The following is a 17326-nucleotide window of genomic DNA, read 5'->3' on the forward strand; positions in this document are numbered from 1 at the left end:
GAGTCTTCGTCTGAGCCTTCCATGTTCCAAGGCCTTCGTTTGACCCTGGCCTCTGTCCAGCCTGCTGCTTCTTGCCATTACCCAGCGACAGATCCGAAAGGGCCTGGAACGGTTGCAGGACTGTTCAAAGACCACCATTGCGTTGTTGGTCTTCCCAGAGTGTGCAGGTCCAGTGGAGGGTCAGTGCCTTCAGTCATCCTTGTCTTCAGTCCAGCCTTGCTCCTGCTCCGGATTCCATCATCTGTCTTCAGTCCAGCCTTGCTCATGTCCAGCCATTGCTCGGGCATGCCTCACCTGCCTCAGCACCTCTTCAGAGTTCCTCTGGGGTCGGGCCATAGTCCAAGAACACACAATCCCCTGGAAAGCGTAACCGCTTTCCTAGCGCTTCCTAACAGAAGCAGAGGGAAGGGGAAGGGGAAGCTGGATCCATATTACTACAGCCGTTAGATCCTACAGTCCAACTCCAATTTCCCTTGAGCTGAAGAAATGGTATTCAGCCTTGGAAGTGGAGAAGGAGAAACCATCCCAGGAAGAGAAGGAACCAAAACTTGTAAATCACAAAACTGCAAGCTCAACCACTGCACCTAGGAGGCAGAAGATAGTAGTGGTTAGTGACTCACTTCTGTGGGGCCCGAAGGCATCCATCTGCCAAACATATTATGCCAGTAAGTGTGCTGTCTGCTGGATGCCAAAATTAAAGACATTATAGAGAAATTGCCAAGATTACCAAGAATCATTTTATGCTGCTCATCCATCTTGGTTGGCATGAATGCCACGGGGACGGCAGAAGCCTGAAGAGGGGAAGAGAGTACCCTGAAGAAAACGGAGCGGCACTGCCTCCTCACCTGGGAGACCCGCCCCTCCTGGTGACATCATCCTAAGGCGCTGGACCCACCTCTAAGAGAGGTGCGAGCACCAGGCTTCCCGACAGCCGCGGCACCTGACAAGGTGGGAACTAGCAGGCACCCAGCACCCACGGGGATGGCAGAAGCCTGAAGAGGGGCAGAGAGTGCCCGAAAGAACAACAGAGCGGCACTGTCTCCTTGGCCGGGAGGCCCGCCCCCCCCCTGGTGACATCATCCTAAGGCGCCAGACCCACCTCTAAGAGAGGTGCAAGCACTAGGCATCCCGACAGCTGCGGCACCCGTCGAGGTGGGAACCAGCAGGCGCCAAGCACCCACGGGGATGGCAGAAGTCTGAAGAGGGGCAAAGAGTGCCATGAAGAACAACGGAGCGGCACTGCCTCCTCGGCTGGGAGGCCCGCCCCGGTGACATCATCCTAAGGCGCCAGACCCATCTCTAAGAGAGACGTGAGCACCAGGCATCGTGCGCTGAAGGAGCGCAACAAAGGGGCACCCTTTCGTGCAAACCATAGTGTAGACCCCAAACCCAGAAAATCTACTGCTACACTCCTCAAGAAATGACAAACATTCAACACCTGGACTACATCCTCCTCAAGTCCCACAGAAAAGACCAAAGCACCGATAACCCACAAAAGGAAACAAAAAAATACCAAAACACGGAAAACCCACAGAAGGAAACAAGAAAATACCAAAACACGGAAAACCCACAGAAGGAAACAAGAAAAAAAACAAAGAAATACTGTAAGTACCAACAATCAAACATCACTCACATCAACAATAAGACCTACAGCAGTTACATAGCACTATCATTCCTTCTATTCAACGCACAATCCATAGTAAAGAAAATACCCGTCATCTCCGATCTAATTGATGATCACAAACCAGATTTCATAACCATCACAGAAACATAGATAAGAAACACTGACACAGTCTTAATCAACCAAATCAATAACCCCATCTACAGAACGTTCTCAATCCCTCAACCAAAAAAGAAAGGAGGAGGTCTAATACTAATCATAAAAAAAACCCCTACAGATGAAAATACTCCCATCCAACACCCACCCACCACTGGAAATTGCACTATTTGACGCACCTCTACTATAGATCTGTCTGGTATACTGTCCCCCCAATTCACTGGATCGGAACTGCTCACCACTAATAGAATTCTTCTTGTCCAAACTATCAACAAACCCATCATCATCTTAGGAGACTTTAACATACACTTTGACACAATCCCCCATTCCCCCACATGCAACACAATAACAGACACCCTATCAATCCTAGGACTAAGTCAAATCATTAAAAGCCCAACGCACAAAGCAGGTCACACACTAGACCTCATCTTCATCAATACTGACATATGGGCTAATTACCACACAAATATCACTAATATCCCATGGTCGGGCCACTCTGTAATCTACGCCAACCTGTCTTCCAACTGTAAATTTACAATAGAAAAAAGCCCACCTAGATCCTTCTCCTACCAGCCACCCTTTAACATAGAGACACTTCAAGATAATCTACAACAGAACTAACAAACATAGACCTATCTAATGCTGAAAACGCCACCTCATCCTAGCTCAACATCACTAAAACAATAGCAGACAAGATAAACCCCACGATAAAGAAAACAATAAAAAACCCAAAACACCAGAACATCAGATCAGGCAAACGCAAACTCCAAAAAAAAGAAAAAACCTGGAGGAATAAAACAACTACACTACTGAATGCCTACCGAGCACACTTAGCATACTACAAAAAAAATTATTCACAACGCAAAAAAAGAATTCTACTAAAAAAAAATAAACAAATTCCAACACAACCCAAGAATGCTCTTCAATATCGTACATTGCCTAACCAAATCCTCCAATGACCAGACATCACCAACCTCCAGGCTCTCAAGCAACGACTTTGCAGACTTCTTTAAAGAAAAAATAAAAAACCTCATAAACAACAACCTCAACAACAACACGCAAGACCCAAAAATACAAATCAATCAAATACCAAGCTGGCCCAACTTTGATTCAGCATCATCACTGGAAATCCAAAAAACATGAACCCAGCTAAACACCCTGTCGATAGCATACCCATACAGATGATCAAAGCCATCGAACCATCTATAACCAAAACATTAACCGACATCGTGAACCTATCCCTCACAGAAGGAAACTACCCCAACTGCCTAAAATCAGCAATTATCAAACCCATACTGAAAAAGACCAACCTTGATCCAGAAAACCCCCTAAACTACTGACCCATATCAAACCTACCATTCATTGCCAAAATTATTGAAAAACTTGTCCACTCCCAACTCAGTGACCACCTGGAAAAGAACAACATCCTACTTCCCATGCAATTCGGCTTCAGGAAGCAACTAAACACTGAATCATTACTCCTATCATTAAATGACACCATGCTCAAAGGATTTGACAACGGCCACAGCTACCTTCTAGTCCTACTAGACCTATCAGCAGCATTCAACATGGTAAACCATTCAGTACTGATTGACCGTTTCTCCAAAATCGGTGTAAAAGAAAAAACCCTACAATGGTTCTCATCCTATCTTGCCCAAAGGACCTACCAGGTGTCAATCAACGACACCCTCTCAAAGAAAATAAATCTTGACACTGGAGTTCCCCAAGGCTCCGCACTATCAGCGACACTCTTCAACATCTATCTTCTCCCGATATGCCACTTCCTCTCAAACCTGAAACTGACTCATTTCTTATATGCTGATGACATCCAAATACTTATCCCAATACACAACTCTCTGGAAGACACCTACAAAAAAACAGCCAACTACCTCACTAAAATCAAGCAACTAATAACCAACATGAGACTTATCCTAAACATAGATAAGACAGAAATAATCATGTTGGATAGAAAGAACAACCCTACGCACATATGCCCACTCAACATAATGAATCAACAGTCAGCAATCTCCCCTGTCACCCATGCCCACAACTTGGGAGTCATAATTGACAAGGAACTATCCTTCAAGAACCACAACTCCGCAAAAATCAAAGATGGATATCACAAACTCCTAACACTACGACACCTAAAACCTTTCCTTTCCCCCAATGACTTCAGAACAGTCCTCCAACTACTCATCTTCTCCAACCTGGATTACTGCAACTCCCTGCTATTCAACTTACCTCTCACCACTATATGACCTCTCCAAATCCTTCAAAATACAGCTGCCAGAATACTCACAGGAACAAAAAAATACGATCACATTACTCCAACTCTCATTTCGCTACACTGGCTCCCAATAAAATACAGAATAGACTACAAAATACTATCCATAATACACAAAATAATATATGAAAATCAAACAAATTGGCTAAGTGCATCCATAAAACTTCACTCACCAAACAGAAATCTCTGTTCAGCTAACAAAGATCTACTAAAAATTCCACCTGCTCGACACAAACTTACCTCAACTCGGAAGAGAGCCATATCCCTAGGAAGCCCCGAACTATGGAACTTCCTCCCAACTGAATTGAGAACACAACAAAATTTAAAAACCTTCAAAAAAGAACTAAAAACTTTGATGTTCACCAAAGCCTACCAAAACACCCTATGACTCTATGCTACAACTTCCCTCCCTATCGGCCATATAAACATGCAGAACCAATCCAAAGCACGTAATTTAACCTGTACAATTTACAACCATAATATGTTCTAATGACTAAGATAAATATGTTAACAAGCGCATGAATTTTTGAACACTCTGTTAAACATCGAAACTTTGTAAACCGTTGTGATGGCGAAACCGAACGACGGTATATAAAACTTGATCAATAAATAAATACAATAAAATAAATAAATGTATGTTTTTTTGGGGTTTTTTTTAAATTATAACCTGCTCTATACCAATTCCAGGTGGGATAAAAAGTTACATAATGTGAATAAAAACACAAAAATAACATTATATACAAAAGATCCCCTGGTCTACCATAATAATATCACATTGCTGCTTGGTAACACTTAAGAATGCTCAATCACCACCTAATATATCTAAAATAGCCAGCATAATGTGTGTGGCATCATTAGATCAATGCTGAAGCAGTAAGGGAGAATTCTGCTGCCAGATTAGCGGAGGGGGGGGGGGGGTTAAGGGGTCCTGGGATTGGAGGGGATTGGGAGGGGGTCTAGTTTGAGTCCCCGAGTCATTCTCTGATATACAGATTGGGTGGGGTGGGCAGGAGGGAAGGAGAAGCCAGATGGAATTTGTTTTTAAAAAGTGAGCCCCGGAACCCAACATCATTTTCCTTTAAATAGTGGGTAGGAGAGGCCCAAACACAGAGTTGGGGGAAGGCAAGTGGATCCTGAGATTTTGTGGAGAGAATTGTTTTAAAAGAAGGATATCTAAAACTACACAAATTATATAATTAAATGTTATGTGGTTAATGCTATTTTGGATACATAATGACCCAAACATTGAAAAAGTGGTGATTTTTTTTTCAGTCGTTTACAAACAAAAGTACATCCCTAGGCAACAGCAATGTGCCTATGTAAACTGGCTGTCAGAAGAAACACAAAATTCCTGTTCCAATCTTTAGTTTGCAAATTTTCCCCACAGATGTCCTCTCCATGACGGGAAAGAGACATAAAACATCAACGATATTTATTATATTATTTTAAATCATTTCCTGTCTGAAGCAGCATAATAAAATGAATGAAATATAGTTTGTTTTAGCATGCACAGTTTGCAAAATCTGCCACAGATAGCATGTTTTACCCTCCTTTGCCACAGATACAAACTTAGACCGTGAACCCTCTATATCTACATCAATATCTATGTCTACAGTAACTAAATGTAAACTTTTTTTGCAGAACCGAAAAGAGAAATATAAATCAGATAAATACATACATTTTGTAAAAAAAAAAAAAATATATATATATATATATATATAATGCACACTAAAAATGAAAAGAATTAAACAAGGAAGGCAAAATTATTTAAATGAGATAAATCATAAAGGAAATAACATAAGGACTCATGGCCCCTTGAAGGAAGAGCGTTCCCAGGCACCTTGCAATTCTTCCTCTCAACCCCTGCATTAGCTCAGCAGATATTTGGCACTACCTGGTACCTAACACTGGGCTGCTAGTCGCTTCCTGATAGCCAAAGCTGCCTTGCTGGATCCCGGTCCTTCCCTCATCAGCAGGCAATCTGGCTATAAGAGCAAAATAATTTCGTTAGGATAGCAATATCTAAAGGTTTGTTTGCCCACCATTTAGGAGTCCTCTAGTTATTTGGAAACAAAACCAATAAGGAAGAATATTCGGATCTGGGGGTGATAGAAGAATGTCGCTTTCCATGTGTCTGGGACCAGTGCTTGTAGGGGTCTGGGCAGGAGGAAGTCAGCCGGTGCCAGGAATACTCTGCAATATTTGGTAGCTGCATTTACCTTTATCTTCATATCTTTGCACATTTTCAGCAAGAGGAGATTTTTCCCGATTGAGGGGCCCGGAGCCCTGCCCCCCGTTCCGTGCAGAGAAGTCGGGGCAGCTGACCCCCCCAGACCGGTCCAGGGATCGGCTTTGCCGGCACTGCTCCCGATAACCCGAGATGAAGTGCGCCTTCCAGTCCTGCCAGGGCTCCGAGATACGGGCCAGACACTCTCCTTTCAGCCAAACGAATACCTTGGGTCACTCCGTTATAACGCCCGCCAGCCGGAAAGAGCGTTGGGCGGCTTGACCCGGGCCATCGGCTCTCCCACTACCCACAGCAGAGATAGGACGGAATCAGAGCCAAAGCTGACAAATATCTGAGCGAGCAGACAGGTGGCGAAAGGAGCTGCTCATCCTGCCCTGAGCTGAAGGCGTTTCTTACAACCACCCTTCGACTAAGAAACGCAGCTTGTGCGCTTGATCAGGAAAGCTTGCCCGCTAGATCAGGAAAGCTTGTGCGCTTGATCAGTAAAGCTTGCGTCCTTGATCAGGAAACTTGTGCTCTTGATCAGGAAAACTTGTCCGCTAGATCAGGAAAGCTTGTGCGCTTGATCAAGAAAACTTGCCCGCTAGATCAGGAAAGCTTGCGCGCTTGATCAGTAAAGCTTGCCCGCTAGATCAGGAAAGCTTGCCCGCTAGATCAGGAAAGCTAGTGCGCTTGATCAGAAAAACTTGCCCGCTAGATCAAGAAAACTTGTGCGCTTGAGCAGGAAAGCTTGTGCGCGTGATCAGTAAAGCTTGCGTCCTTGATCAGGAAAGCTTGTGCGCTTGATCAAGAAAACTTGTCCGCTAGATCAGGAAAGCTTGCGCGCTTGATCAATAAAGCTTGCCCGCTAGATCAGGAAAGCCTGCGCGCTTGATCAGGAAAGCTTGCCCGCTAGATCAGGAAAGCTTGTGCGCTTGATCAGGAAAACTTGCCCGCTAGATCAGGAAAACGTGCGCGCTTGATCAGTAAAGCTTACCCGCTAGATAAGGAAAGCTTGCGCGCTTGATCAGTAACGCTTGCTCGCTAGATCAGGAAAGCTTGCCCGCTAGATCAGGAAAGCTTGTGCGCTTGAGCGGGAAAACTTGCCCGCTAGATCAGGAAAACTTGCCGGCTAGATCAGGAAAACTTGCCGGCTAGATCAGGAAAATTTGCCCGCTAGATCAGGAAAGCTTGTGCGCTTGATCAGTAAAGCTTGCCCGCTAGATCAGGAAAGCTTGTGCGCTTGATCAGGAAAACTTGCCCGCTAGATCAGGAAAACTTGCCCGCTAGATCAGGAAAGCTTGTGCTCTTGATCAGGAATCCTTCTTTAGCGCGTGAATAAGAAGAAGGTCCAGGCAGAAAGAGCGGACGGGCTGATTAGGGCTGCCCGTGCCTGGGATCAGGGGCTGCTTCCCCCTCCCCTCTCAGATCCAGGGCACGGAGTGTTTTCCTCTCCCTTCAAGGATGCACACAAGAAGTTGGCTTTTTTCAAAAACATTATTATTATTATTTTGGCTCAGCTCTGTCTTCCCTGCTCCATCAGGTACTTCTCTCCCAACTCCCCCCCCCCCCCCACCTCCTCCCCTTCCCGCTTCCCAGAGTTTACTTCGGAACTTCCAAAAGCCTCTTCCTTTCTCCTCATTGGATGCCGCTCTCTCGGACTGGCCCCCTGATTGGCGGCAGTGCCCTCGCCCCAAAGCTTCTTAATGAGCAGCCGCCCGGCCCCGGCTCGCAGTCGCAGGCGGACGGGGAGAGGAAGAGCTGGGAGCCATGGCCTCGGCGGCGCTGGAGATCCTGGGGCTGGGGCTCTGCCTCCTGGGCTGGGTCGGGGTTCTCCTCGCCTGCGGGTTGCCCATGTGGAAGGTGACCGCCTTCATGGATAATAACATCGTGGTGGCGCAGATGACCTGGGAGGGGCTCTGGATGAGCTGCGTGGTGCAGAGCACTGGGCAGATGCAATGCAAAGTCTACGACTCCCTGCTGGCCCTGAGTCGGGAACTGCAGACCGGCCGAGCCCTCACCGTCCTGGCTGCCATCCTGGGGCTCATCGGGCTCACGGTCACCATCGTCGGGGCCCAGTGCACCAACTGTGTCCGGGGAGGCAAAGCCAAGTCCTGGCTGGTGGCGATCGGGGGCAGCACCTACATCCTCTGCGGGCTCCTGCTGCTCATTCCGCTCTGCTGGTTCGCCAACATAATCATCAGGGACTTCTATGACCCAGCAGTGCCCGCGTTCAGGAAGAGAGAGATGGGGGCGGCTCTGTACATCGGCTGGGCGGCCACAGCCCTCCTGCTGCTGGGGGGCACCCTGCTCACCTGCTCCTGCCACCCCCAAGGAGACCAGGCTTTCCCGGTGAAGTATTCGGCCCCCAGGAGACCCACGTCCAACGGGGACTACGACAAGAAGAATTATGTCTGAAGGGACTGGGGGAGGGGGGCTGGCTTGAGGACAGGCAGGGGGGGCTGCGATGGGCATGAGCCCCGGACCGGCGCTCCTCACCTTCCCGGGCGCTGAGAGAGAACTTCATACAGGTACCAGCTGGTGCCAAGAAGGAGGGAGCCTGTGCGCCACATCTGGATTCTGGGGCCCCCGGGCGGGTCTCAAGACCCCCTCCTGGCAGACTTGGACCAGGCGGGCTTAAACGGATCAGTCATGAAATGGCTGGCACCAGCCGCCTGCCCTAACTGGAAGAGGACTTCCTTTGAGATGTATGCAATGATTTTTTATTTTTTTTTTTTATTAATGTGAAAATATACGCTCTGACTTTACCTTAACTGCATGATATGATAAAAAAAAAAATGTGTAAAACAAAACCAATAATCAGCTGCTCAGGTATTTACTGTAACTGCAAGGATTTCTGATGTTGGTGGAAGGTTGCCAGGACTGAAGTAAATGGGTTTTCTACTCAAACTGGTGACTGGCTAGGCTAGCTAGACCTCCGTTCGGCAGCCACCCAGTCCATAACATCGCCGGTGTTGGTCCCTAGAAGATTTAATGCCACTGCGAAATGATCAGAAAAAGTCATTCCCGGGCTTAGTCTAAACCCAGGCTGGCTCAGATGCGCGTCTTAGCTGGTCCGTGCCTTGCTAATAATCGACTTAACACTGCAAAGGAGCAGCAGAGATCCCGGTACCGTGTCTAATAAACAATTTACCTTGCATGCTTTCCCCTGGATTTCACCTCCGCCTATAGGAAAATTTGCTCCGGTAGCAGAGTTTTCCAGCTGCTCTATAATCTGTAGATGCGGGCCGTAGACGTTGCCTTGTAGCTCTTGGGTGCCTTGGCAGTGTGAGCTCTGTCCTGCAAGGTAAACTCTTATATACAGCGCTGCCCTGTCTTGCCAGTCCCAGCTGAGAATTTCTTTTTCTTTCACTCCTTATAAACAGTAACATACACACTGTATCACTTGCATATATTTGTCCTCTGTTGTCTGTGTCGGTGATTGTGTGTACGTCTTGTGTACGTGCGTTTTATATGTGTATGTATTGGTGTGTGTATGACTTGTATATGTGTGTGTGTCAGCAATTGTGTGTATGGCTTGTATATGTGGGTTTTGTGTGTATGTTTGGGTGTGTGTATGTAGGTGTGTGCATGTGTGTCTTGTTTTTGTGTGTTTTGTGTGTGTATGTGATGTGTGTATGTCTTGTCCGTGTGTTTCTGTGTGTATGTGTTGGCAGTTGTATGTATGGCTTGTCTATGTGTGATTTGTGCGTGTATATGTTAGTGTGTGTATGTCTTGTACATGTGGGTTTTCTGTGTGTGTGTGTGTCAGCAACTGTGTGTATGTCTTTTATATGTGGGTTTTGTGTGTGTATGTGCCAGTGTATGTTTTCTGTGTGTGATTTTTTTTTTCAACAAAAAGTTGCTGATTTAACAGAAGCTAAATTTGCCACAAAGTTTTGGAGCTCTTGAGAAAAAGAGGTCAGACAGACAGACAACCCCTGCTTTTCTGGAATCTCTGTTACCTCTGCTAAGCAAAAAAATACATTTCCTCAAACCTGTCCTTATTGGCCTAATTGAGACCTATAGTATTATCTTTGTAATATAACGATATGAAGGGTAAATACATGAGTGAAACATTCTGTATTTCAACCTTTGTTGGGGGGGGGGGGGGGTAGGAGGGGTTAGCACTGTAACTTACAAATAGTAAATTTATTTAAATGTATACATTTTACAAGAAACCTACCAAAGTTTGCTTATAATTTCAGTCAATAAATGTCTGCTTAAAAGTATCTGGCCTGTGTTTGTTTTCTAATAATTGCATTACGTAATGATAAAAGCAATAATACTATTGGTGGATATTGGGAAGGAGACATTATTTAAATATTTATAATTAATCCAGCTGAGTTTCCTCCACTGCCCAATGGATTTAGGTGTCAAGGAAAAGGTTCTCTTGAAAATGGGGAATTAATAGAGGATGCATTTCTAATTTAGGGTCAGGTGTAAAGAGGTTTTCACATTTTGTGTTTATGGGGAAATTAAGAGTATTAATTTATTTGTGTCTTTCTTAAGTTCATTGTAGGAGTCAATTCACCCATTTTGTATGGGTCTCCACTCGACAGATACTTTTGGATATCAGGGGACATTTATTGTTGTATAGGAAGATATTTAGTCACTAATTTTGCTGTTTTGAAATACTCACAAGTTATTCAGAATGGTAAAAAAAAAAAAAAGATAAATTGAACAAACAAGAATTTGTGAACTCATCCCACAAATCTGCCATATTGAGTTTTTATGTCATTACCATATTTGAACTCCAGCACGTCTGACACATTCACAGTGTGCATGTGCATGCATATGTGTGTGTATATTTCCAGGCCTGTGCCTAGGGTGGCAAAACTTGGGGTGGGGGGGGGGGGGCAGCAAAACTCCTGCCATCCTGCAATCCTGCCCTGGATCTTGGAAAGTGCCCCTCCCACTGTCACTGCCTCATCTACAGGGACCTGAGTGCAGGGACTAAGCTCTTCTCCCTCTGGGCTTTTTTTGGTGGTGGTGGTGATGGTGTGGGGGCACCCTGTGTGCACGGGCTTAGTCTCCATGCCTACTGCGCTTTGAAGATCACCACTGGAGCCCAGGTCCAGGGGTACTGCTCAGGAGGAGGAGGGATTGTTTAGGGTAGCAGCCAACACATCTGTCCCTATATATTGATGTGTATGTATATGTCCTTCTTCCATCTGGTCTTCAGAGATTGCCTAAAGGAGGGAGCTGAGTGGAGATTTGTGTGTGTATCTCACCTATTCCCGGAAGTAGAAGGATGTGTGATCAGATGCGTGTAGTTCCCCTCTCTGGACTCACATTTTTACTGCAGTCACCCATTTACTAGAGAGAGGGAGGGAGAGAGAGTGTGTAAAAATCTCCCCCTTTTCTTATTCTTCCCTCCAGTTCCAAGAAAAGGACAATTTAAGCCACATTGTCATTGCTAAAATTTGCTATGGCAACGGCGAGGGCTTTGCAGTGGCCTGGAGACTGTGGCCTTTTCTGTTTTTGCAGTCAGAATGAGACGCGTACCATGAATCACTTTAACAGCTTGGCTTTGGCTTTGTCTTTTTAGCAGTTTGTTTACAACTTGAAACCTTTTTATCTAATCTCTTCTGCATTTAATCACACTTCAGACAAAAGTTTGAGAATTAAAAGGTCACTTTAGTTTTGTGAATTTAGCCAAAGATCTCCTGTGCATCAATAAACATATTCAGTGTCCGCAAGGGAAAAGGGAAAACAGCCACTGAGCTGAATATTCACGCACTTCCTTTCCAAGAAATCTGACATACATTGATTCCTCAAAACCATGTTGCACCTGCCGCCTCTTAAGAACAAAACTGTTCCAAAATGAATACAATCTTTTCTGTCTATCCTGCTTGCTAGTGCCCTGGCTGGGTCTACTCCCCTTAGAAAGGTTTGTCTGCAATCAAATGTCATTTACTGGCAATTGGAATTTAACATATAAAAAAACACAACACACAAAACAAAATCTCACCTTTCTATGCGAGTTAATGTATGCTCATATTTCTTAAAATCAAAAACTATGTACAATTGTACATAAGTTCCAACTATGCCCCAACTCCATCCCCCAGAATTCAGCTCTCCACTTTGTACAAAAGTTCATATGTAACTGGGTTATGCACATCATTTTACATGCCCTGAGCCCCAGGCTGATCTTTAACAGCCATTCATGTGCATAAAACACAGTTTTATGTGCATTAATGGCTTTGAAAATTCAGTCCAATAATATAAAAATGTAACTCTGAAATACAGGGTTTTCCTATTATATATTGATATACTTTATAGCAGCTATTCTGTTCTTGCTTTTCTAAAATTGTAATTTTCAATTTTTCTTGATAAAAGAATTTAAAAATAATAAAATGAAATGAAAACCCCTCCCCAAATTTAATGAAATAATAATAAAATTAACATTTCCCACATACACACCCTTAGTATAAATTCAGACTTTAGAAAGCAAGCAAGGATAAGTGGTATCTACACACACACACACACACACAGATATACACAAAGGTTTGAACATACTACAAGAAGTGTAAAAATAATTCTGAGGCATTGTATATACTCAATATTTAATGTAAAAATCCCACTAGACTGTTCTATAAATCTGTGTTGGAAATATTCCCAACCTCATGCCTCTGCATGCTCTCCTACTTGATTTTGGAATGCAGAGGTGTAAACCTATAATTATTGAGCATTTAGGGGCCAAATCAATAAATGTGCACAGAAAATGGGCGCTTAATATTGATGCTAACAAATGTGCATCCCTAGCGCCTCCTCAGCATCAGGTGCACAGGAGAGCTGGCTGTCAAGCGGGTTGGGAAAACAGACGCTCAATCTGCACAAGATACACAGCCTGGACTGGCATAACATTTGCCGCATTGCAAGGGCATATTGGCCACACGGGAAATGTATTGGATCGTGGGGATTAGCTAATAGCCTCATCTACATGAATTTCCATGTGATAAGGACTATTAGCTACACGTCAATTTGGATGCACTTTTTGGATGCACTAATCCTGTATTGGATCGGGGGCTCTGGCCGTGCGTGCAAAACGCATGTCCAATTGCATGTTAAGCTGTGTGCAGCAGCTAGCACAAGGTATTGTATCAGCCCCTTATTTGGATAACTCAAAAGTTATTCAGCTAAATGAAGCTTTAGGTACTTAAGATAAATTCTAGCCAGCTAATAAGTTAGCTGGTAAGTTAGGGGTGTTCTGGATAACGCTGATATTCAAAGCTAGCCAGCTAACTAGTCAGCTAATTCTGGTTTGTCCAAAGAGCTGTCCTAAAGTTAGCTGCAGAAACAGGCTGATCCTGAACAGTGCGCTCGGCCAAGTGCACCATTTAGCCCCTGTTTGGCCGCACATTTTAGACGCACTATTATTACCCCTTATAATGTAAGGGGTAATAGCACATGGAAAACGCACTGCCAAATCCCCTCCCCAAAACTAATAGCGCTCATCACATGCTTTTCTGTGCACCCTCTGACTTAATATCATAGCGATATTAAGTCGGAGGCACCAAAAATATAAAATAGAAAAAAATCCCTCCTCCAAAAAAATCTGCCCACCAGGCATGGGTTCGAAAATGGATGCTCAATTTTGCCAGCGTCCGTTTTCCGAACCTGTGGCTGTCATCGGGTCTCGAAAACTGATGCCGGTAAAATTAATTGTCGGTTCCGCTGACAGCTGCCGCTTTGTTTTCAGAAAACAAAATGTGCAGCCAAGCCGCACATTTTGCTTTCAGAAATTAGCGCCTACCCAAAGGTCGGCGCTAATTTCTTCCGGCACCGGGAAAGTGCCTGATGGTGATATTAAGTCGGAGGTCCCGAAGGGTAAAAAAAAGTTTAAAAAAAAATTGAAGTCGGCCCGCGGCTGTCGGATCGAAAACCGGACGCTCAATTTTGCCGGCGTCCTGTTTCCGAGCCCGTGGCTGTCAGCAGGCTCGAGAACTGACGCCGGCAAAATTGAGCGTCAGCTGTCAAACTCGCTGACAGCCGCCGCTTCAGTCCAAAAGGAGGCGCTAGGGATGTGCTAGTATCCCTAGTGCCTCCTTATTAGCATGCAACCTAATTTGAATAGAGAATCACATTCCCAGGAGAAGTGCCGGGGCACGCTTCAGGAGAGCGGGTGATCAGCTCAGAGTGCCGGCTCTTCCGCACGTTTTATTGAATCAGCCTGTTAGTTGGCTAACTTTAATCAATAGTGTGGCTGCATGACTGAATATACTTCCAAAAGGGCCGATACAGTAAAACCGCGGGAGAGTGGGCAAACGCCCGCTCTCCCGATGCGCGCACAGGCCACTCTCCTGTGTGCGAGATTCTGTATTTAAATGAGGCCCGGCGGTACAAACAGGCAAAAGGAGGCGCTAGGGACATTAGTGCATCCCTAGCGCCTCCTTTTGGACTGAAGCGGCGGCTGTCAGCGAGTTTGACAGCTGACGCTCAATTTTGCCGGCGTCAGTTCTCGAGCCTGCTGACAGCCACAGGCTCGGAAACAGGACGCCGGCAAAATTGAGCGTCCGGTTTTCGATCCGACAGCTGCAGGCCGACTTCAATTTTTTTTTTTTTAAACTTTTTTTACCCTTCGGGACCTCCGACTTAATATCACCATCGGGCACTTTCCCGGCTTGGCTGCACATTTTGTTTTCTGAATCGCATGGGAATACCTAATAGGGCCATCAACATGCATTTGCATGTTGCAGGCGCTATTAGGTTCGGGGGATTGGACGCACGTTTTTGGCCCCTTACTGAATAAGGGGTAATGCTAGCACGTCGAAAACGCGCGTCCAATGGCGGGTTAACAGTGCACTCCATCGGCCCGAAAGTTAGTTGTATAAGCTTATCCAGCTAACTTTGCTATCTGGACCACGACTGAATATGGACTTCTTTAGGGATGTGTTGTCCTTTGAAAATGGTTTGAAAAAAAACCAACCACCTATGTTGTGACATTTCATGCTGTTTTAAAAAAGAATAAAACAAACAAATTTGCATTTTGTTTCCGTATGGTTTTAGTACAGGATAAAATAATTTAACAAATACTGAAACATGGAAATGATGCCAACCAAAGTGAAAAAAAAAATGGAAAGAAAAGTTAAAATCTAACAAAAAAAAAAAGCGAGGATTACGTGGCTGCATCCCCCTAATGAGCCCAGCCATAGTCCTTATCCTTCTGATGTTCATCTCTCATTGCCAGGGTGCATTGCCTAGGCCCCCAGCCTTTGGGGATGGCAAAGAGCGGCCCTGTGGGGCCACCAGCGGAACCCATCCCACTCATGGCCGAGAGGAGTAGAGACTCGGTGGGCCATGAGCGGGGTGTGTGTGTGTGTGTGTGTGTGTGTGTGTGAGAGAGAGAGAGGACTGTGTGACCACGAGAGAGCAATGGTGTTAGTGAGAGAGAGAGGGAGGGAGCCTGGGTCAGGGTGCCTGTGAGAATGAGCCTGGTCCGGCCCGGAGCCATGGCCTGGACGAGAGGGTGCAAGGCAGAAGGGTCGCCTAGGGGCCTAATACACTTGCACTGGCCCTGCCAGGGTGAGGAGGCTCCGCCGAGCAGCAGAAGAGCAGTCCCCTCCCTTCCGCAACCCACCGAGGGGCTCCGCTGGAAGAGAGCAGCGCGCCCTATCTCTCCCTCCAGCCAGACTCACCCCAGCTAGTGCCGCTTCCGTTTCTAACCGGAGCCCCTGCCCCTGGCTTCAAGGAGCAGAACAAATAAACCAACTGCTGCTATCTCTGCACAGAAGCTGGCGCTGGATAAGCACAGCCTGACGTCGGATTTCATTACAGATTTCGGTTTCATGATTTCCTGCCATTATTTCTGTGAAACCAATTGTCAGATCAAAGGCCAAAACGCACCGCCTAGGCTTTTATTTAACAAAATGTTATGAAAAGCTGCCGATTCGACTTAGAAATGCGAGCACTGTGGCCGCGCCTGCCTTTGCTGGCCCGATTCTGGTTCCAGAGCAACCCTGCCACAGCTCTCAGGTCGCTACCAACCCCCTCCCCCCGCCCCGAGAGCAGTATGGACGAGGGGCCGCACCCCTCCTTTTACTGCTGGTGCTTCTCCTATTCCACTTCCTGACAGCAATTTGTTCTGGTTGATTTTCCCTCCAACATCTTAATTGCACTGCAGTATTTGAGAAAAAAACCCAAAACAACCCCCGTCCTTGTAAGTGAAGGCTGATTCCAACCAGCAGCAGCACCCAGCGTCCCTGTCTTCTGCTGCTCTCAGCAGCTCTACCCGCCAAACTAAAAATCGCAACCAAGGCAAACGGACAGACCCAGTACCAGGAGGGCAAAACAGTGCCCGACTGGGGCTGCAGCCCTGAAGGCTGGCCGCAGTTCTGTGGCATGGAAACAAATCTATCCTGCCACTGTTCACTCGGACAGCCTCTGGCTGCTTGACCTTCTTAAACCGGTCAGATTTGTGGGGCCTGAGTCTTGAAGGCAATAAAGCTGCAGGCCCAGACATCATCCGTTAGCAGGAATGGGAAGAAGGGGGCCCTGGACTGCTTCCTCTCGTTTCATCCGATTACTACTAAGCCAGCAGTTTGTTCTCCCGAGTCCACACAAGAACTGTTCTCTCAGAGAAATGCTCAGAAATTGATATTTCATTGGAAAAGGAGATTTTCTAATCTTTTTTTTTTTTTTGTCCTAAGGGAATGTGTAGATTATTTTAAACAGAGCCCCAGGCTAGCAGTGACTCACTAGTTCAAGAATGTGATGATGCACCAGTGCCAGTCTTGGGTTCAAAACATTTTGTAGGCCCCTCCTCTTGTCACTGTTTCCCCCACCTGGACATACAATCTGACCTCTTTCATGGTGCAGCCTGGTCACCGGGTCACAGGAGGGGAACTGAGTGCTATTCTGTATGAATTAGCACCAGAATGAAACCTTGCTAGCCGGCAGCAGGGTGTGAGCGGTGGTTCTGTTAGAGATGTATCCTCCCAGCACTCTCAGCATGGGGGTAGAGGGGCCAGCACGGGCAGTGAGTCATCTTTGTACGGGAATGGGCTTTGCACTTTCGGAAGAACAGAAAAAAAAA

General features: G+C 45.9%; 1 protein-coding gene across 1 annotated transcript; it reads left to right on the forward strand.

Annotated features, from left to right (window-relative positions):
- Positions 1-8019: 8019 nt before the first annotated feature.
- On the forward strand, positions 8020-9176 carry CLDN5 (claudin 5). Its single transcript, XM_029571619.1, has one exon. It carries the CDS (start codon positions 8059-8061, stop codon positions 8704-8706), a length of 648 nt encoding a protein of 215 aa, XP_029427479.1. The 5' UTR covers positions 8020-8058; the 3' UTR covers positions 8707-9176.
- The last annotated feature ends 8150 nt before the right edge of the window (positions 9177-17326 follow it).

Source organism: Rhinatrema bivittatum, chromosome 11, assembly GCF_901001135.1.
Source record: "Rhinatrema bivittatum chromosome 11, aRhiBiv1.1, whole genome shotgun sequence".
NCBI classification, from domain to species: Eukaryota; Metazoa; Chordata; class Amphibia; order Gymnophiona; family Rhinatrematidae; genus Rhinatrema; species Rhinatrema bivittatum.

Coding starts and splice junctions, on each gene's coding strand:
- CLDN5 (XM_029571619.1), top strand. CDS start 8,059: ATGGCCTCGGCGGCGCTGGAGATCCTGGGGCTGGGGCTCTGCCTCCTG.